Below are 22,756 nucleotides of genomic sequence, written 5' to 3'. Positions count from 1 at the left end.
TTGGTCCGGTGTCAGAATAATGTGACTGGGTGAGACACGAAGCCTGTGCTGCGACTTCTGTCTTGTGTGTGGCGCACGTTATATGTCAAAGCAGCACCGCCCTGATATGGCCCTTCGTGGTCGGCTGGGCGTTAAGCAAACAAACAAACAAACTCTGTCGAAGGCTTTTGATATTATCACAGAAAACAGCCTGAGACGTCAACTGCTTATCTAAGGATTGACAAAAAGCGTCATACATGATCAACAACTGAAAACTAGTTGAATCACCAGGAATAAACCCTGACTGAGAAACCGTTAATAAATCATTATCTGTGAGATATCGAAAAACATGGGCTTGAACACATTTTTCCAATACTTTTCCAATGCAACTGAGTAATGAAACCGGACGATAGTTACTACAGTGTTCTTTTTCACCTTTCTTATAAATGGGATTCACATCTAGAGCTACTTTCCAAAATTTCGGAAACTTTCCCTCTGCCAACGATCTCTGGAATAGGGTTGCAAGCGGATTTGAAATAATACAAGCAGCAAGTTTAAGAAGTTTATTGTGAACCAAATCAGGACCTACTGCTTTCCTAACATCGAGGTTGTTTAGAACAGCGTGCACCATTTCGGTAGTTATCACGAGAGGACTAATGGAAATAGGCTCTTCTTCAACTGGTGGAACGTCATCATCATGACCTTGTATATATATGCGACTGTCGTAGAAATGCTTCATTAAAAACCTCGGCTTTATCCTCTGCAGAGTAATAAACAATTCCATTGCTTTCAATCGGCGGAATCTCATTTGTACTCATTCCTTTCTTTTTCAAAAAAGAGTTAACTACCTTCCACCAGTCTTTATTGCCAAAATTATGAGGTGACTAAATGTTTTAACATAGAGGGGGAATCGAGACGAGGGTCGTGGTGTATGTGTGTCTGTGTGTGTATGTAGGGCGATTCAGAGTATATTACTGGACCGATCTTCATGAAACTTCACATAAAAGTTCCTAGGAATGATATTCCTAGATATTTTTTTCATTTTTCCGATAAATGTCTTTGATGACGTCATATCCGGCTTTTTGTAAAAGTTGAGGCGGCACCGTCACACCGGCCCTCATTTTTTAATTAAATTGATTGAAATTTTGGCCAAGCAATCTTCGACAAAGGCCGGACTTTGGTATTGCATTTCAGCTAAGAGCCTTCAAAATTTATTGATAACTTTGGTCATGAAAAATCTGAAAATTGTAAATAAAATAATTTTTTTATAAAACGATCCAAAAACAATTTCATTTTATTCTTCATCATTTTCTGATTCCAAAAACATATAAATATGTTATATTTGGATTATAAACAAGAAAACTATGATTAAAATTAACTTTCCGAAATCGATTTTAAAACAATTTCATCTTATTCCTTGTCGGTTCCTGATTCCAAAAACATATAGATATGATATGTTTGGATTAAAAACAAGCTCAGAAAGTTAAAAAGAATAGAGATACAGAAAAGCGTGCTATCCTGCTCAGCGCAACCACTACCGAGCTATTCTGGATTGTCAATTTCACTGCCTTTGCCCCGAGCGGTGGGCTGACGATGCTACGAGTATACGGTCTTGCTGAAAAAATGCAGTGTGTTCAGTTTCATTCTGCGAGTTTGACAGCTTGACTATAAATGTTGTATTTTCGCTTTACGTGACTTTTTACATATGATATTTCCTTGTAATTAACTAATGTCTTGTGTATGCATGAATATGTGCATGCCTGCCTGAGAGTGTGAACATTCTCACTGACATGACACATAACTTACACAAGAATTACACCAAAACAATAAACAAACAAAAACATTCACCAAAAAGCTGTGAAGATTCATCATGCGTTTATTTTTCAAAGCAGTTTCACCAAAAATAAATGTATGCTGGTTTTTCTGTTTGTCAAGCACACTTACCCTGTATTTCCTTCTTTTTTTCCTCACATTACTCTTACTTTTTCCTTCCTCCCACATCCATCCACTTTCTTCATTATTTTTTTGTTTTGTTTGTTTGGTGGGATGAAGTAGCCTACAGTATGGTAGAGAAACATGCACCTTACTCCTTAAACTGGCTCCTTGTCAAAACAATTTTACAAAACAAACAAAAAGTAATTCAATCACATAAGACAACTTTTTTCAGTGAATCTTCGTTGAGTGCAGACCAGGTGAAATATAAACCCACAAGTCAAGGCATGCGGAACAAACACTTCTTGTGCGTATATCACTCGTGTGACTGTCCAGACCATGTCAATAAAGGATGTACATATAATGTTCAGTATAAAGTTTTAAGTTTTCTTTCTTATGAAGTGTATTGTAAAACAGAAAAAATTCAGACAATTCTGTAGTGTAGGTGCAGCAGTAGAACCAACCCACTGAATATCTACTGGGACTTCCAACAAATCAGCATTATGGCAGTAGTAAGAAGACAGATTTCTTTATCCGAGATCAACGTTTAATATGCAATACTAAAACCAACAAATCTCTTGAACCTATTTTACAACACAAATAAAAAGGCAGTCAATCTAAATAAATGAAAATGTTTGGACATATCTTACACACACACACACAAAATCGTTCTTCTGATCACATCACTACTGGTTTTTTACATTCTCCATATCACACCAGTATTTTCTCACACATCTATATATATATACGACTTGTGTCTGTCTGTCTGTGTGTCTCTGTGTGTGTGTGTGTGTGTGTTCGCGATGCACGGCCAAAATTCTCGATGGATCTGCTTCAAATTTGGTGGGCATATTCAGGTAGACCCTGGACACAACCTGGTCGATATTTCAACACGTGCTCTCAGCGCGCAGCGCTGAACCGATTTTGGTTCCACCTCAGCTATTTTGATTCCACCTCAGCTACCCGGGCCCCCATACCGACACACCAAAGCCAAAGTTCTCGGTGGATCTTTTTCAAATTTGGACACCGTATTCAGCTACACCCCGGACACAATATCATCGATGAGATATTTCAACACGTGCTCTCAGCGCGCAGCGCTGAACCGATTTTGGTTTTTGTGTTCATTTCACCATTATAAGTAACTCTTCCTTATCTTCTCATCTTCTCCAGGTTTTCAGCGTTTACCTCCCTTCCTTCGTATGGTGCACTATAGAATGAGTGGGGCGTCTTCGGATATTCCCGGCGTTCTGTTACTATTTTTAGAAGGTCACCGCAGTGTCCAGAACGTAAATTGGACCCGTAAATTATCCTCACTGTAAAAGTGCAAAGGTCGAATCAATTTATAGCCACGCGAAAAATACACTGTCATCTATCTCTCTATAGATACGGCTTCTCTGTGTTTGTGTGTGTGTGTGTGTGTGTGTGTGTGTGTGTGTGTGTGTGTGTCTCTCTATGTGAGCAGTTCTGTTTGTGATGTGGTCTGGCGGCTTTTGTGTATTTGTATGTACTGGCCTTCCTTTGAAAAGCCATAACAGTTCAAAAGGGCTTACAGATAAGCTATAAATTGCTCAATCCTGTTTGAGTGGAGTTCGCCTCCAAAGGTGATTAACACGGTTACATTCGTCGACAAGGATGGGACTCGATATGGTCAGGAATGGCATTATGGCCACTGAATCATTTTCGTGCTGTTCCCATTCCACGAATCTGGGAGGGACCTAAGCTTGGCGGGTCTATTGTTCGGACCCGGCGAAGCCGGCATACAGCTCTAAGTACTTCTTCCCGGCGAAGCCGGCTACCCGGCGAAGCGGGTATTCATTCTAGTATATATATATATACGACTTGTGTCTGTCTGTCTGTGTGTCTCTGTGTGTGTGTGTGTGTGTGTTCGCGATGCACGGCCAAAATTCTCGATGGATCTGCTTCAAATTTGGTGGGCATATTCAGGTAGACCCTGGACACAACCTGGTCGATGAGAATTTTCAACACGTGCTCTCAGCGCGCAGCGCTGAACCGATTTTGGTTTTTCTGTTCATCTTCCCAGATCCATTCCCAGTAACTCTTCCTTATCTTCTCCAGTGTTTTGCGTTTATCTCCCTTCCTTCGTGTGGCGTCAATCCATATTCCCGTTACTATTTTTAGAAGGTCACTGTCCACAACGCTTTCATCCCGGCGAAGCCGGGTATTACTCTTCCTTATCTTCTCCAGTGTTTTGCGCATTTATCTCCCTTCCTTCGTGTGGCGTCAATCGCGGGTACCCGGCGGCTCTACTTCTTCCCGGCAAAGCCGGGTATTCATACTCCGTCTCGCGATCATCCCGGCGAAGCCGGTACCCGGCGAAGCCGGTACCCGGCGAAGCGGGTAATCATCTAGTTCTTCATATATCGCACACTGGACTAGTGTGAAAGTTAATATCAATCAATCAATCAATATGAGGCTTATATCGCGCGTATTCCGTGGGTACAGTTCTAAGCGCAGGGATTTATTTTTATTTTTTTTATTTTTTATTTTATGCAATTTATATCGCGCACATATTCAAGGCACAGGGATCTATTTATGCCATGTGAGATGGAATTTTTTTACACAATACATCACGCATTCACATCGGCCAGCAGATCGCAGCCATTTCGGCGCATATCCTACTTTTCACGGCCTATCATTCCAAGTCGCACGGGTATTTTGGTGGACATTTTTATCTATACCTATACAATTTTGCCAGGAAAGACCCTTTTGTCAATCGTGGGATCTTTAACGTGCACACCCCAATGTAGTGTACACGAAGGGACCTCGGTTTTTCGTCTCATCCGAAAGACTAGCACTTGAACCCAAATATGCTGAACTAAACATTATAATCCAAAAACTAAAAGAAAAGAAGGAATTGTCTACCTTACAAGCTTTATGCGTACAGTAAGTGGACTTAACACTGTGGAGATGAATACCAAACATGTTTTTTTGTAAAACACAGCAATACCAATGCCCTTGTCATTCATGCAAAAATCTTCTTCTTTTATTTATCTAAATTAAAACCCTCCTCAATTTCTGACATTAGCTGCATTGAATAAAACGTGGGCTTGGGACCAATTCTGACCTTGTCAAATGAATGCTCCTCAAGAACAAAAATTGTAATAAGTGTACAGAATGTTTAACAACAATCAAAAGTAAAAATAAGAATTCTTTTCAAAAATGTGTTAACTTTTTCATGGTCCTAATAATTACATTCATTCCTTCAAAAATGTTCATGCTCATGTATAGAAATCAAATCACATTAAACAAACCAAATGGCAAACTCTGGCACAGAAAACATCACACAAAAAAACTCAAGAAAGAAGGAAAGAAGAAAGACAGACAGGTAGAAAGAAAACCAAGGACAACTTTATCCTTTCATTTTGAGAAATTTAACAATCTCTCCTAAAAATAAATGACACAAACAGCATTCTCTCAGCAATTTCTTGGTTAAAATAGAGTAGGATGAAATATTATCAAGTAAATAATCACAGAATCATATGGACGGCTTTGACAACAATATTTCAACAAGCTCTGGGGGCTTACAAATAAAATGTACCCAAGAAAATCAAAATAATGTTCAGCAGTAGCATTACCTCCCTGATTTACATGATAACTGTCATTCACAGGACTCTTACAATCATTACAAAGTGCATTCCCCGAAATTCCCTTGCATCTTTCACTCAATCATGCAAACACAGTTTTTAACGCAAACCACACACATTGGTATTTGCCCTTATGCTGAGAAAGTTATAAACACAGCACCCACAATGGAAAGAAAGGTATCAAAAAGGGCTTGATGCAGTGCACAGACACTGAAAACTGAAGCAATTTTTAACAGTTTTCTTGTTCACCAGAAGAATAGCTATACCCTTTGGTTCAGTACTCCTTTTCCCCAATCCTACAAAAATTGTTTTCATTATGCATCTGTTTTATGCTAAACGGCTGATAAATTAATGCTTGATGACAAACCCTGTTGCAGTACATACTTCCAAAACACAACCGCTCTTCTAGCAAACATTAATTGTAAGGCACATGCGCTGTGCTAGAGGGCAAAAATTAGAGCTAATTAACCATACAAATGCTCTGGTCATATCAGATAACAGCAGCTTTTCTAGTGTGTCTGAACCAAATACATTGTACACGTAATGTCTTAAAGCTTGGTCAGTTGTGATGCTGTACAAGGTCATCGCGACACAGCCTGGTATGTGAGAAGACAGACGGGCAACACTTGCGCAGGATTAAAGATGACATACTCCTGGCTCAGCTGCATGTCACTGCTATCTCCATCGCCACGGTACAGCCGTCCTGGTGTCTAATACAAAATTACAACAGTTCATGTAAACAAACACCACAACATTGGCAGGAATAGATAAAAATGACATTGTACTTTCAAAATTGCAAGTCACCTCGCAAAAGACTAGTTGAAACAAATGACACAATTCCTGTTTACAAACAATTTTACTTGCATTTTCCACATGTATAGTAAATACATGTATTAAAGGCACATGGTTAGCACAAAAACCAAATTTGAAAGACAGCCAATGGAGAGCAGACAGAACAATAAATTCCAACGCAAACAAATAGAAAAAGAATCACTGGAATGCAAGTTACTTTATATTTCTGTACATATTCTTGTACGAAAGTCAAGTTATCCCCATCCTAACCATTTGCATCTTCCCAGCAAACCTCCTCCCCTCAAAGACACATGAAACAAACACTCACAATGACAGAATCGAAGCCCGAAGCTGGAGCCTTGCGGGTTCGATCCTCCTTGGTGACTGTCTCCACTTCACCCAGTCCCACCTCAACCAGCATCAACTTGCCAAGCTGAAAACATAATATGTAACTCATAAGACGGCCTTCTTGGGGCCTGGAGACAAAAGGTTTTGTTGTTTTTCTCAGGACAATAAATACATAAGTGCATGAACTGATTTCTTTTCTTCAAGATATAATACAGGCAACATTGTATTAAAAACAAGAAATGTTAGTGGAAGGGATACTACATTGATCTGACCGTTTGGGGAGTTTCTGGTGAAAGCACACTCAATTCACAGTTATCATGATATGGGGCTATAAAGACAGTGTGCGACCTGTGAAAATGACACCAAATACTATGTGTTTTCTTATGTAATCAAGCACAAAGTCTTGACATAAACTAGCCAAGATAGAAAGAACTCTTGCTCTTCTCAAGACATCATGTCGGCTTTTAACGTAATTAGTTCATATGCAGGACCTGATTGGGTAATTCTGCCTCGCTTTCTAAGACTTTTTTATGTCTAACATTCACAAACCTGGACAACAATAAGCAAAGATCATCAAAAAATAGGAGAAAAGTCAATGAAACATGGTAATTTTCTTGATGGATAGATGCATGAAGCCTGGCTTCATGTGGATGAAGTGGATCTGGGTATGTGAAATCACATGTATTGCAGCAGTTTGCTGCTGGAAATAGAATTAAGGAACATACCGCAGAAAACTGTGCAGCTTTCGAGGGGTACTTGGAGAAATACAGTCCATATCCATATTCCCCATGTGAAAAATCTGCAACAGTGACAAGAGTAGTCAGCTCCAACATTAAATCATACTACTACATAAGTTTTATTATGAACTGCTTTATTTTTTTACACTGCAAATTTTAAAGATATTTGCGGGAGTGAACAAAAGAAACATACAAGTAATATGAGACTTTAACAGATTTTAAAAATACTGAAAAAGTCATGTGCTACATGTAATTTTTTTTGTGTGCTACCAAAAATAAATGGATCAAGATGAAGTGAGAAATTGAAACAGCTCTGTCAGCTAGAAAAACACTCACAGACCCTATCCTTCAAATTTTTTCTGGCTTATGTTTTGGCAACATATAATAATGAATAACACTGTTAAATAATGAACTATCTGCATCCTATTTAAACAATTAGCTATTAACATTCTGTACTCAGAAACAGCCTTATGAGTGACTGAAATTCGATTCTGTGCAACAATCACACAGACACACACACACACACACAAAAACACACTCAAACACACACACACACACACACACACACACACACACACACACACACACACACACACACACACAAATAACCGAAACATGTAGACCCACTTTCAGTCCCTGAACACACACCCCAACCCCCACCCCCCAACTTTCCAAATTCAATTTTGTACAACAACAAAAACGACAACAAAAATCCCACACACACACATACATTCAGATTAACTAAAACATTTAAGACCCACTCCCACCTATCCCAAAATGACACCTACCCTCAGTGCTAAATCCTTCACTGAGCACTTCATGGCAGCGATAAGGTTTCTCCAGCATTCCACAGAAGTAGAGCTGAGTCACCATGCCAGGTTCTCTCAGGATGCGAATCTGATTGTGAAACCTCTCGTGCACACTGCTGGGTAACACGGCCTGTCCATACAAAATCATGGTCAATGACAAGTAAGGATTCCGATAGGTGTCCACTCATTATTTGTTGTTGTTTTTGTTTTTCATGCTCCGTTATTGTCAATCAGGGTTTATAACATTTACTTTTTTTAACCATGAAGCAAAACGCTTAAGCTGAAAACAGAATCAAATAAAACATACACACGCACACACACACACTTCAGCATATGAGCATTGTTTTAACCTTCATGACACCATTGAAACCAGCCAAAAAAGCAGACCTTCACCAAACCGCTGTCCTTTATTCAGCAGTGTCCTCTCATGACATGCACCACTCTACAACACAGTACAATACAACCTACCTTCTGAGACAAATAAATAAAGGGAAAAAAAGATAAAATCAGGGCATAAAAAGCAGGAAGTCTTAAATTGGGGGTATAGGCCCATTGCAGAAACTCAAGTTAACAACAGCATTTCTACTCGGCGCGCGCGGTATGAGAATCACGGGTCGTAACTCTCTGGAATTGGTCATCCGCCGCCATGTTGGATGCCTTGCACGATCTCTGACAGTGCTTGAGCGTTGGGTGGCGACTCGACAAAAATGAAAATGACACGTTGTGTGGCCAAAAACTGCAGTCAGCAGGCACACTTTAGGATCCCTAAAGTTGTTTACCATCAGGGTGACAACTGGAAGGAAGTTACTGAGCGGAGAAGACGATTATAACTGGTTATTTTTTGCTGTGTGCAGTGCGCTAATCAACAATTGTCCATCGGTTATGCCTTTAGAGTGAACACTGTGATAGGATTCTTTGAAAATTATACTTTGCAGTAGTTACCTGAGATGCATTGTACCTCATTTGCCTGTCTTGAGAGCCTGTCTTGTGTGTGGCGCACGTTATATGTCACACACACACACGCACTCGCGGCACAATCGCACAATCACACAATCACACAATTACAATCAACGGTCTTTTTTTCTCAAAATTTCACGTTCTAGTTTTGTTTTCATCAATGTCTTACATATTTTCCGGTCATAAATTTTAGGTATTGTTCTAGTATTCACTAATGTTGTATTGATATTACTGGCACCCCTTTTAAACTGATATGGTTTTTACCTTTACAAGGCGACGATGTGAATTTGTGATGTAGATATGTGGCTGGTTATGTGTGAGTATGTAAATAATTGTGTGTGTGTGTGTGTGTGTGTGTGTGTGTGTGTGTGTGTGTGTGTGTGTGTGTGTGTGTGTGAGTTGTGTCTGTGTGTGCATGACAGTGTAATGTACGTATGTATGCATGCATGGTGATGTGTGTCTGCATATGTGTCTGGTTGGTTTTTATTTTATTTTTACCGTGCCGTGCCAAGATGAAATCCTTTTGCAAAATTGGTGAATAAATATCTTGTATCTTGTATCTTGTATCTTTATCTTGTGAATTTTGGTGCACTGTCTGCATGGTAATTTGAGATAAAGAATAAATAAATGAATATAATAATGTATTCTTGCTTTACTTTTTATGTTGTGCTGTTGTGTTAAAAAGGCAGATCCCCTTTGGACTCATGCATGCACAGTTTTCTTCATTTTGTCTGCATACACAGTGAAATACGCAAAAAGAACAAGAGTGCAATGAAGAAAACTAACAAAGACGGCATCCAATATGGCGGCGCGAAGAGAGTATGAGCGGAGTTGTGCCCCTTCGGGCTAAAGCTAGCCGATCCATTTGATAACGTCACGCCGAGTAAGAAGAATGAATTGGACCTATATTTACACAGGTTGTGAACAAAACATCAAAGAAAACAGGTTGAAAATGAGCATTAAAAGGGGGGCTCCACTGTATAACGACTCATTCTTCAGTCCAGCACTGACCTTAATGATGGAAGAGACCGCATACTGCATTTTGATGCTGCGATCAGCGCTCATGGACTGTTTGAACTGCCGTGCAATGTCCGAGAAAATGGACACATCCTCCGTATGATCGTAGGGGGCCGTCTGGCTTCGAACATGGCCACCAGTGATCAGGTAGTTACTTTCATCTGTTAGAGGCAAGAAAATGTAAAATTTATGATTCTGTATGTTGTTTCTTTTTATCTGTTTATGTCAAATCCCTAAAAGCAAGTTGCATTAAGCTTCGATCTTCACGCATCTCACACTACGCATAAGAAAAGTATGACACCTGTATTAGAAGTCTAAATCCCTGAGCAATTTGATTTGTAATTAACAAACTGATGTCATAACAACAGGTCCAATTGTATTCAAATAAGCCTTAAAGACGGGTTGTTAATAAGAGAACTCCTTTTTCAAGCAGCACATCCAATGTAAGTTGCCTGCCTTTTTTGTGTGTCTCTCTTGTTGTTGTTAATGTTGTTGTTGTTGTCGTTGTAAAAGGGAAGAACAGGAAAGGTAGCAGTAATGAGGATTTGATGTATCTGTCATAATTAATAATGCATATATTTTGATGCAGGACTACATCTAACAAGCAAAGCGTAACAATCTTTTAACCCTATCACCACACCCATTCTACGAATAGTTCAAAACCTTCTACTACTACCATCCCCACAAAATAAAAACTTCAACACTTATATCTTTTAAGCCAGTTGATCAATTCAATTGACTTGTTTTTGTTTTTTAAAAGGAAACCTAAAATGCCGGTTTTTTGCTTGACAAATAAATCAAGTAACGTCAGTGCTGATGTTTGCTGTCGCTAAATTGCTATACTGGAGCTGTAAGGCTTAAATTACACAGCCACCGCTGACAGCTCGATTCAACTATCCAAAGGCCAGTAACTTACCACAGGGGGTTGATTCCAAAGGTGTTTGTCTCCCTGAAGCATGTGACGTGCGTCGCGACGAAGAGCTGTGATGTTCTAAGCTGTGAATCAACTGATCTGTGTTGATGTCATCATCACCTGTGTCTGTTAAACAGATCAATGTAAAAGACAGAAGTGTAATCGGTGGTCTGGAGACAATCACCCGAATATAACAGCTGTGCATAAAGTACATATACTGCTAGTTGGTGTCACTTCTTCAGTGTTTAAATACAATTACGAGTTATTTCTATTGGCAAAATGAAACAAACAAAAACCATAACTGTGTCCACATGTCTACACACAACCATACCTTCCCTTTTTGTCAACAAATAGTTTATTCCTCTTTCTCTCTTAATCTATTTCTCATAAATGTGCACACAAACTCACACTCACGCACGCATGCTTGCACTCACTCACACACACACACACACCCACCCACGCACGCAGATTTCTGACCTGTAATTTGCTGTGCAACATCCCCGTTGCCGGTGACAGCCTTATATGCAGACCGAGCTGTTTCCAGCTTGAATGTCAAAAGCTCACGCTCTGAAATGCATATTTCAAATCAAAGTACATGTACAGTACATGAAACAGCAAACAATATCCATCACACACATACAGTACCTGTACAAACACACACACACACACACACACACACACACACACACACACACACACACACACACACACATAAACATGCATTCACACACACCTGCATGTTAATTAATCTTTAGCACGCCGTAGGCAGTGTCACTTCAGACCCAAATAAAAAAATAACTTGGCTGCAGGGGAGAGAATACAGAAAAATAGTGGACTGTGAAAGGTTTAAAGCTTACCAGCAATCAGTTTTCCTTTCCTCATGATCTCATTGTCTTCCAGCAGTTTGTCCACTATGGTGTTCTGCTTTGTCACCTAAAATTAAAACACAACAACCACTAACATTGTAACAAGAACCATACAAACAGAACAAAACTCACCTTTGTTGCCTGTACCTTGATATCGTTGCTGTAATTCACAAATCTCGTATCTAATTTTTTGCTGTTTTGAGAAAAACGAAAAAAAGTGTTTTGAAAAATCACCGCTTCAAATATAACTTCAATTCATGGGTTGATATTTTCTTTTAAGCAGTGCAATACCATTCTTAATGTGTGATCTTAATGTCAGTTATTGATGACATTCCATACAACTGAGAAAATATTGAGATATAAGAGCTTTTTATCCAATGGATTCATCCAGAATTGGTATGTACGAGTTTTGTTTCATGCATGCCAAAAATACAACAGCAACATATTATGACATAGTGTCCGTCCAAGTGTGGCACAAAAACCTTGCAAGTATAACTTGAGCTCTTTTTTTTTTTTGCCTCTCACTTCAAACAAATGAAGATACGAGTTTTCTTCTCAAGAACTTTTCTTCACATTAGAAAGCTGTTGGAGCTACGAGCTTTTATCACCACACGGTCAAACAAATAAGGGAGCTTACTATTGTTTTAGTTGCAAAACCTCAAAAATTGAGATACGAGTTTTGTAAAATTACAGCGACGATATACAGTACTACTTTTCTTCCGCAGTGGAACCCCCAGATAGAGGAGAATTGACAGACTTTATGATTAGAAAATCTGAAAAACTTGGATCTTAAGAGGGGGCTGGTCTTAAAATGGGGGGAGTCCACTGCAGTTCAGAGTTCTCTCCTGCTTTTTCTTAATAATGGTCAAGAATGCTTTTCTGAAGCCATATCCAGTAGAACAAAAATATGATATTTACTACATGTACCTAAAATTTACACACAACTATCTTGACTAAGCGAACACATCCCAGGCTCGCTTAAATGTGGATAAATGTCACATACTGTATTACATGAGCAGAACTTTTTGTGGTTATCAAAATTCCGTATGATTTCTTTGCATCTGTAAAATAATATGCCCAAAACTAGACGATAAGCACCTCTGCATATACACAGATCTAACACCAGAAAGGTAAGGACGTATGATGAGTACTGACCATATATTTGAGCTGCAGGATCTCCTGCTGAAGTTTCTTCATACAAAACACCTGACTCTGATACGCTTCCAAGCTTTTCTGCTGCCTTGAATCACAAATATGAAACATTCACAAAATAAACTCCTCGTCAAAATGTAAAGCACATGACACACAATTGTTCATGCTGCCTAGAATCACAAATATGTAACATTTACAAAACAAACTTCTAATCAAAATGTAAACCACATGACACAAAATTGTTGATGCACTTGTAAACCGCAAGGTAACAAATGGAGTAGTTAAATGCATCATGGGTGCATTTGGATCCAACAAAACATCACGCTCATAAGATAATTGCCTATGTCATTTTTTGATGTTTTGAGAAAAACGCAAAAAACTGTCTTTGGTTTCTGAACAATCTGCCTATCTCATTTTAGTTATAAGTTGCAAACTGCCTATCTCGAGCGGTGACAGCTGGATAAACATGAGATAAAGAGCTGACAGCAACATTTTCAATCAGCAAAACTATAACAACCCACAAAGAGCTTTTGCATACTTTCACATTCTCAAAACAAGTCTTCCCGTATCATAAACAAAAGTGCCTAACTCAAGAAATGAGATCGGCAGTTTTGCTTACGTTACCGTGGCAATGGTTTCCGACGGTCTGAGAGTTTGTACTCTCTAACACATAATAGATACCCTTCCAGTAGCTTCCCCTGTAGTTTCACTACAGAAATGCCTAACACTGAGATAGGTATTTTTCTTATGAGCGTGACGAAAAGCTGTGCCTGAATTCTCCTGGACTCTTGTATCAGACCGTTTTTCTTCTTCCTGGCACTGCTGCCGGAACCCCTGCCAAAAACCCATGCCTTCCTGCAGTGTATAGCGACAAGCAACCCTTACCATAACTTAGCTTTCTCTTGACCAGTTTTTCTTTTTTCTTCTGGTTTTTTTTTTTACCCTTTATCCAAGTGTGTCAAAGCAGAACTCACCATTTTTTTAACTCAGCTTCAATCTCACCGATTTCTGGGTCCTTTTTCAAGGTCTTTGAAATCTCAATCATGGCTGTGCCTGGAAATGAAAACAGGCTTTTATTTTAGGTTGATCACAAGTCAAAAGCTCTACCAACTGAGCTACTAGGCTTCATTCAATCAATCCATCCATCCATCAATCAGTGTCCTTTGTATTTTGTAAGAGACACAACCTTCCACAAAATTATTTGAGAAACTGACCTGAAAGTGAAAATCCTGGCAGGTAGCACATCATTGTACACTGAGTAAACTGCTCTGCAAGCTCACTGAAACACATACAAAAGAAAGAAGCATGTTATCCAATGAATCACTTATATGCAGGCAGTTGCTAGTGTACCAAATTCATTCTAAAACAGTCCCACCAAAACGTTTAAAATGCTGAGCATTATGATTTAATCAATTCAAATTGTTAAATGCTTACATTTACAAGGTAAAAAACAAGTCGCGTAAGGCGAAAATACAATATTTAGTCAAGTAGCTGTCGAACTCACAGAATGAAACTGAACGCAATGCCATTTTTCAGCAAGACCGTATACTCGTAGCATCGTCAGTCCACCGCTCATGGCAAAGGCAGTGAAGTTGACAAGAAGAGCGGGGTAGTAGTTGCGCTAAGAAGGATAGCACGCTTTTCTGTACCTCTCTTTGTTTTAACTTTCTGAGCGTGTTTTTAATCCAAACATATCATATCTATATGTTTTTGGAATCAGGAACCGACAAGGAATAAGATGAAAGTGTTTTTAAATTGATTTGGACAATTTAATTTTGATAATAATTTTTATATATTTAATTTTCAGAGCTTGTTTTTAATCCGAATATAACATATTTATATGTTTTTGGAATCAGCAAATGATGGAAAATAAGATAAACGTAAATTTGGATCGTTTTATAAATTTTTATTTTTTTTTACAATTTTCAGATTTTTAATGACCAAAGTCATTAATTAATTTTTAAGCCACCAAGCTGAAATGCAATACCGAAGTCCGGGCTTCGTCGAAGATTACTTGACCAAAATTTGAACCAATTTGGTTGAAAAATGAGGGCGTGACAGTGCCGCCTCAACTTTCACGAAAAGCCGGATATGACGTCATCAAAGACATTTATCAAAAAAATGAAAAAAACGTTCGGGGATTTCATACCCAGGAACTCTCATGTCAAATTTCATAAAGATCGGTCCAGTAGTTTAGTCTGAATCGCTCTACACACACACACACACACAGACACACAGACACACAGACACACGCACATACACCACGACCCTCGTTTCGATTCCCCCTCGATGTTAAAATATTTAGTCAAAACTTGACTAAATATAAAAAGGGAAAATATACCAAACCGAAGATCAAAAGGAACAAATATGTCTCACATATCCCCCTCTCTCATATGCACACACATACAGTACTTCTTCTCTAACAAGACAATCTGGGTACAAAACTCCATCAAATTGTTTAACAAGATTACAGTGCAGAAAGATTACATAGCAACATAACTTAGGGAGAGAGAAAAAGAAAATTTACCAAGCCAAGCACTAAAAGTAATCTATCTATCTATCTATCTATCTATCTATCTATCTCTATCTATCTATCTATCTCCCTCCCTCCCTCCCTCCCTCCCTCCCTCCCTCCCTCCCTCCCTCCCTCCCTCCCTCCCTCCCTCCCTCCCTCCCTCCCTCCCTCCCTCTTGCACACACATACAACCCTTTTTTTTTAACTACAGAATGTGGATACATGCCTCCATTTGCTGTTGAGTATCACATCTTCAGTGAATCCAAACTTTCGGAAGAAGTCCACAGCTCCATTGTCAGCGTGCACAACTATTGCTTCGTAATGACCAACAACAGTTGGGTCCAGGCATTTCTGAAGGAGAAACAAAAGGCCATTCACACTGTGACTTATAGAAAATACCATTTGCTTTGTTTTGGTTATACAACGAAACCTGCAATGAAAGGACACCCTTCGGGGCCAGCGAAAAAGTGTCCCCACATTGAAGGTGTCCTGTCATGACAGGTATATTCTGGTCAATACACACAAAGGGACAACAGAAGTTGTCCTTTATTGGGAGATGTCCTCTCATCGGAGGGACCTTAACTCACTGGTACCACTGAATGGAATGAGCGTGTTTAGAAATTATGTCATATCTTGCCACCTGTCAAGCTTTGTTTCTGGTCGTAAATCAGATCATTCTTTTGTCTAGCATTGATAAAAATCAATCTTGTCTGTAAGCCTCTGATTTGTTATCAACAACTGGGGTTACTCCAAAGTGTCTGATCATCCAAGCTAAGTAACCTCTGCTGCTTACTACATGTACTTTCCTCATTGTATCCGAGTTCTAAAAATATGAACTTTAATAATAATAATAATAATAATAATAATGAGAGCTTATATAGTGCGAACCACATTGAACTGTACTCTCCGCGCTTTACATATTAACTATGAATAAAAACCATACATTTTAAACATCAAATACATATACATTTTAACAAAAATAACGTAACAATAAACTTACAGCAACACATTCTTCCCGTATGGACAATACCATGCAAAAGATGCACAACTCACAATAAATCATGTACAATGCAAAATATCAACTTAAAACACACACACACACACACACAATACATGTACCTCAATCTCAAATTGACTATAACACCAGCTTTATCAGATTCATCAGCTTTATCATCAAAATAAAACAGTACTTACTTTAGCTTAACCACAACACACTACAATATTTTCCTAGAAATCTTCTACTGTACTAAACTGTGTCTTAGTGACCAAGACCAAGACCAGTGACCGGAACATATTTTTCTATCAACGGCTGGAGCATTCCCTTGCCTGGTTTGGTTTTACTCACCCCGAGCAGGTAGCGTCCCATTTGTAGTTTACGCGCTCGTCGCCTAACTCCAATGAATGTTAGATGGATCACTCTTTCTTTCTGCTGACACCTGCAAACATAGAGTGCACATATGTGTATCATGTATTTCACTTCACAGTAAGGGACCTTTTTAGGCAAATAACCATGCAAGTGCAGACCTGTGCACTCAAAATTCTCATCAGTAGTAAACAAACTAAATTTCAGTAGTTTTTAAAATGTTTCAGTAGTAAGCTGTTGTCTTGAGAATAACTGGACTTCCAGCACTGTTGTGCCGTTTTCTTCTTTTTTGGTGACAGAGCTGGTGTCTCCTCTTCACTATCTGAATCTCGCACTCTTTTTCTTTTCCATGTTTCACTTCAATCACAAGTTGCCACGCAGACGCTGGACAAACTAAGTCTAAGAACAAAGACTCAATGCTGAGAACACGCGCGCTTCTGGTAAATCGGAAAATGTCATTTAAGCGCAACGGCCAACTAATTGGTCAAAACATCTTAAAACAGAAGAAAAAAATACAACATTTTTTGTTGTTGAGTAAAACATCGGAATTTTGGAATTTTAATTAAAAATCCGTAGCACCGTATTCTGCATATAAAAATTGGAGAAATTACGGACAAACCGTACATGTGCACAGGTCTGCAAGTGCATTGTTAAAACAAAATTCAGATTAAAGATTCCTGCCTGTCATTCTCTGTAAGGAATAAATACAAACAACTCATGACTGGCTAGAGTTATCAAGTGTGTCTTCCTGACATAAAGCATATCATTGTTTTTGACAAAAAGATAACTGACTGGCTGCATTGAGCTTGTACATGCAGTCGCATGATTACAACTTGTGTGGATCATTAGTTGTGAACTGTTATCAATGTGTGTGGTCACATTTCATTCTGTTTATAACAAAACCTTTGTTGTTCAGTTCAGAATTTATGGTTCATATCTTTTACAGGCTGAGGTTTCTAAAAGAGGCAAAGAAAGAGACTTTGGCACTTACACAAATTTCTTTTCAAACGAAGCACAGCCCAATAGCATGTTCTCCACACTGACATGTTCTGGTTTGATTTTGTCGTCTTCAAACTCCTCGCGTGCCTTGCGTCGTAGCTTGGCTTTCCGGATAAATGTGTTGACCCCTTTGGTAAAGTTTGGATCCTCCTCTCTGCAAAGAATTTTTGTTAAAACAGAAAGGTTTGCCCCCCTTTTTTTTTATCCTTTTTCCCTGCACGCGACAACCCCCCTTCTTCCCCCCCCCCCCCCCCCCCCCCCAACCATTACCAGCTCTTTCTCTAATAAAGTTCTAATTTAACCCCTTTACTTCGGAGACCAATAAATTCATTAAAGCTACCCAGGATTTACTTACTTCACTGTTTTCCAAGAGAATCAGGAAGAAAATTTGCTAACCTTCAACATATCCATTGCAATATTAAATAAGAATAATTTTATCTCTAATTTCAAACCACATCTATGCATAAGCATCGACAAGACTTACTCTTCTTCATCTTCCTCCTCTTCTTCCTCTTCTTCCTCTGAGTCGCTGAAGACATCTACAAATTTGCTGTGTGCCCCGTCCTCTGCCTCCAAAACGTCATCATCAGAATCAATTTCTTCATCATCATCGTCATCATCACTTTCATCATCCATCTTTTCTTCACTCTCTTTATCATCTTCACCTTCCTTTTTCTTTTTGGCTTCCTCCTCTTCTTTTTTCTTTTTGGCTTCCTCCTCTTCTTTTTTCTTTGCCTCTTCACGTTTTCTTTTTCTGCGCTCTACAATGTCTTTAACAGAGTCTGAAACAGAAAAAAATGTTCAAGCAGAATGTATGAACATATGTACCTTCTTGCGAAAGTAAATAACGCAGATAATACAGGCATGGGAATTGAAAAAAGTAAAAACGGCTGAAAATTTGTAAGTAATATCAAAGTCGACGGCGCGAAGCGCTTAGCCTTACTAAGGGGGGTCCGGGGACATGCCCCCTGGACATTTTTTTCTCCAAAGAACCCAAATTGTGCAATTAGGTGTCATCTGAGCTCCAAATTTGCCATTAAATTCAGTTTTCAGAACCATTTTGCCTCTCCCATTTATTTTTTCGGCGGACACTTTTGCTTTTTCGGCAGAACAAAAAAACATTTCGGCGGAAATTTGCCTTTCGGCGGACAATTCCCATGCCTGATAATAATAACATTCTTACATCCTGTACTATTTCATTCAATTTGAGTTTTTGAATAAATAAATTGCTGTAAACAGCAAGAATGATTAAAACAATAACTCAAACACCCCATGAGATGAGTGCCATACACTACATGTACTTTCATTGTAATGACTGCAGCAGCAAAAGATTACAAGATTTTCTGGAAAAGAAAGCTGCGAAAAATTCAATATAAACAGCCAAATCCATGAAGTATTACCAGTAATATATCTAAATTTGCCATTAGGATTTCACAAGAACAAAATATTTTTGCTTCATACTTAATAATGATAACAGAACTAAGTTTATACATGTAGCTGGGTGTTGATTCTGAACATGTTTGTCTTGTATTCAGACCTGGGAACCCCTGTTTAGCACTAGAGTATTCTCAAACAAACTATATGTATTTTCAGAAAAATGAGCGTACTCAACACAGCATTTGAACATTCATGATTCAAACATGCTTTGCAAGCGTCCTTCGCACCGTTAATTAAGTATACCAATACATTTAAAACAAACGCTTCTTTCAATTTTACTGACAAAAACTGTAACCATGTTTCAACATATTGGATTAGCTTTGAGAGGCACTCTTATGAAGAAAAGTAGTCCAGGAATTTGTCACGTCATATTTTTTCCACTGACCGTATTAATCGTATTCAAGAAAAACAAGCGTACAAAATACGGCAAAATCATATGGGTTCCCAGGTCAGTGTATTGAACCATTGGGTGATTGAGTAAACAGAACTGCAGATAGAATACCTGGAAGGTCTCTAAGAAGAACAATAGTTCTGGCCCATTTTTCACAGACGGTGTCATAGATACAGTCTGCCGTCATTTCTGAGAGACACACATCGTACAGTCCCACCACGGCATGCAGCAAGTCTCTGTTTGATATCTGTAACACACACAAAAGCAGATTGTTTGTAACAATTTAATGTACTCATTGTACTCATTTTCCAACTGTTCAAATGACTAAATGGCAAGAGAGAGAAAACACAAGCATTTGAACTACCTTTCAAATGCTTACTTGAAGTAAACACATACACAGATAGATAGATAAAGAAACAAGCTAAAGAACCAATTTTGATGTAGCTGCAGTGAAAATCTTTCAAGAATTACGATGCTTGTTTTATTTGTAAAATGACATATTTTAAACTGTAAGCACCTCTGTTCCAATTAGTTATCATCTCAGAGGCATCAGTGGTGGTTGAGCATGGTGGTAGAAGTACCATAACCCAAAAAGTGCAGATGTTTTGTTTTGTGAATAAGTTAGACAAATCATGCAGTGAAAATAAAAATAAAATTTTAAAAACTGTGTTCAAGATCAGCAAAGTCAATGGATATTTTATAGCACTCAATAATATCAAGAATGTATACTCACGCCTGGTATGACGCCACTGTTTTCTGTGAACTGACCCAACTCCAACAGTCGACGAAAATCGACAAGCACCGGATAGGCCCACACAGATTTTCCATCCTTGCTTTTGAATTCAGTCTTCTCTTCCAGCTGCGCTCCAGGCCGACCTAAACAGTCGACGGTTTCGCTGATTTCCAACTCAGAAAGATGTTGTTTGACCTCATTCAGCCGTTGCGGTATTGTCTCGTCCACGGTTTCCTCGCATTCCGCCATCTTGTCAACAGAGCAGTCCCGGGTTGAATCGCTACCGATGAGCGTTATCTCCCTTGCGCTATCAAAGAATATTACCACCTGAGCTATAGAGGACCCTCGGCTCGGGGGAGTGTGTGTGTGTGATTCGTTTTTTCAAATATTTTACGTTAAGAATTTAATTTATAACATATAAAAGGCGGCTTTGTACATGGTTATGTCGCCAGATATAGGCTAATATTTTGTATCTGTGGACTGAGATTGTTGAAACATACATGAATGCAGTACTAAAATGATGATGTTAGGCCAAATAAAAAATAGGTGTGGTTACGGTAACCTAGCCCCAAAAAATAGGGTAGGTAGGTAGGCAATCACTTTTTTTTTTTTTTTAACTTTTTTTTCTAATGTGTACAAATTAAACCTACTTGACAGGGAAATAAGTGTGCGACTCGGGCGCTTTCGCTTTCATTGCGTTTTTTGCACTCTTTTTTTTTTTTTTTTTTTTTTTGACAAATGTAATAAAAAGTTATAGGATCGGCCCCTAAAAATAGGGTAGGTCGGGTTACCGTAACCACACCTATTTTTTTTTTAGGTCTTATTGTTACACATTGATGATACCCACTGTTATAGTGAGGCACTTTCATTTCAATTCTGTGCCGTCTGTTTATAGCGATACATCCGTCTGTACGGTTAAAAATAATAAAATCAAAGATAATTTAAATACCAACAAGGAAGAATGAATAACATACTTCTCTAAGATGATACAAACTGCACTGGAATGAATTTGTCATAGTTCAGAAAATGAGCTTACATTCTGCTGAATCAAGAAAAAATGAGTATTAATTACGAGTTTCAGTACAGCTGAAAATGGACGAGAGAGAGTCAAATCAAATCAAATCAAATCGAATTTTATTTTACGAGGGTGTGGCATAACCAATACAGACGAGCTTTTTTTCAACTAGCCCTCACCCAGGGAGGGACTACTCTAATCAGATATTTACATGGACATTCACATAAATAAACAAGTCGCGTGAGGCAAAATTACTACATTTAGTCAAGCTGTCGAACTTACAGACTGAAACTGAACGCACTGCATTTTTTCACCAAGCCCGTATAGCATCGTCAGTCCCCCGTTCGTGGAAAAGGCAGTAAAATTGACATGTAATGTTATCATTATTAAATATGAAGCAAAAATATTTTGTTCTTGTGAAATCCTAATGGCAAATTTAGATATATTACTGGTGATAATTCATGGATTTGGCTGTTTATATTGAATTTTTCGCAGCTTTCTTTTCCAGAAAATCTTGTAATAGCGGGATAGCACGCTTTTCTGTATCTCTATTCTTTGTAACTTTCTGAGCTTGTTTTTAATCCAAACATAACATATCCTATATGTTTTTGGAATCAGGAACCGACAAAAAATAAGATAAAATTGTTTTTAATTCGATTTTGGTAAATTAATTTTAATGATAATTTTCATACTTTTAATTTTCAGAGCTTGTTTCTAATCCGAATATAACATATTTATGTCATTGGAATCAGAAAATGAAAAATAAGATTAAATTGTTTTTGGATCGTTTTATTAAAAAAAAAGATTCATTACAATTTTCAGATTTGTAATGACCAAACTCAAAAATCAATTTCTAAGCCTCAAAACTGAAATGCTATACCAAAGTCCGGGCTTCGTCGAAGATTGCTTGGCCAAAATTTCAATCAATTTCATTGAAAAATGAGGGTGTGACAGTGCCGTCTCAACTTTTACAAAAAGCCGAATATGACGTCATTAAAGACATTTATTGCAAAAAGAACAAAATAGGCTGGGGATAATATCTGGAAGAATTTGTGTGTCAAGTTTCATGAAGATTGGTCCAGTACTTTTCTCGGAATCACTCTCCACATACACACGCACACACACACATACTCACATACACCATGACTCTTGTCTCGATTGCCCGTCTATGTTAAAACATTTAGTCATAACTTGAC

At 38.4% G+C, this 22,756-nt stretch overlaps 1 protein-coding gene across 1 annotated transcript; it reads right to left on the bottom strand.

Annotated features, from left to right (window-relative positions):
- Window positions 1–1,839: 1,839 nt before the first annotated feature.
- LOC138966486 (uncharacterized) lies at window positions 1,840–21,025 on the bottom strand. Its single transcript, XM_070338753.1, has 17 exons — window positions 20,546–21,025; window positions 19,924–20,059; window positions 18,469–18,766; window positions 17,977–18,138; window positions 16,968–17,058; window positions 15,849–15,973; window positions 14,322–14,386; window positions 14,082–14,160; window positions 13,111–13,195; window positions 11,947–12,022; window positions 11,567–11,656; window positions 11,093–11,215; window positions 10,171–10,337; window positions 8,182–8,332; window positions 7,382–7,455; window positions 6,637–6,741; window positions 1,840–6,226 (listed from the first exon to the last, which is right to left on the bottom strand). Exons 1-17 carry the CDS (start codon window positions 20,792–20,794, stop codon window positions 6,098–6,100), a joined length of 2,205 nt encoding a protein of 734 aa, XP_070194854.1. The 5' UTR covers window positions 20,795–21,025; the 3' UTR covers window positions 1,840–6,097.
- Between the last annotated feature and the right edge of the window lie 1,731 nt (window positions 21,026–22,756).

The sequence above is a fragment of the Littorina saxatilis genome, linkage group LG5 (genome assembly GCF_037325665.1).
Source record: "Littorina saxatilis isolate snail1 linkage group LG5, US_GU_Lsax_2.0, whole genome shotgun sequence".
NCBI lineage: Eukaryota > Metazoa > Mollusca > Gastropoda > Littorinimorpha > Littorinidae > Littorina > Littorina saxatilis.
This window is presented reverse-complemented; position numbering and strand designations above follow the sequence as displayed.

Excerpts from the sequence above, each read along its gene's own strand:
- LOC138966486 (XM_070338753.1), bottom strand. The coding sequence starts at position 20,794 with ATGGCGGAATGCGAGGAAACCGTGGACGAGACAATACCGCAACGGCTG. Across the intron at positions 11,657-11,946 it reads GAAAGGAAAACTGATTGCTG|AGCGTGAGCTTTTGACATTC; the intron begins GTAAGCTTTAAA and ends TATGCATTTCAG. Across the intron at positions 6,742-7,381 it reads AAGCTGCACAGTTTTCTGCG|CTTGGCAAGTTGATGCTGGT; the intron begins GTATGTTCCTTA and ends TTATGTTTTCAG.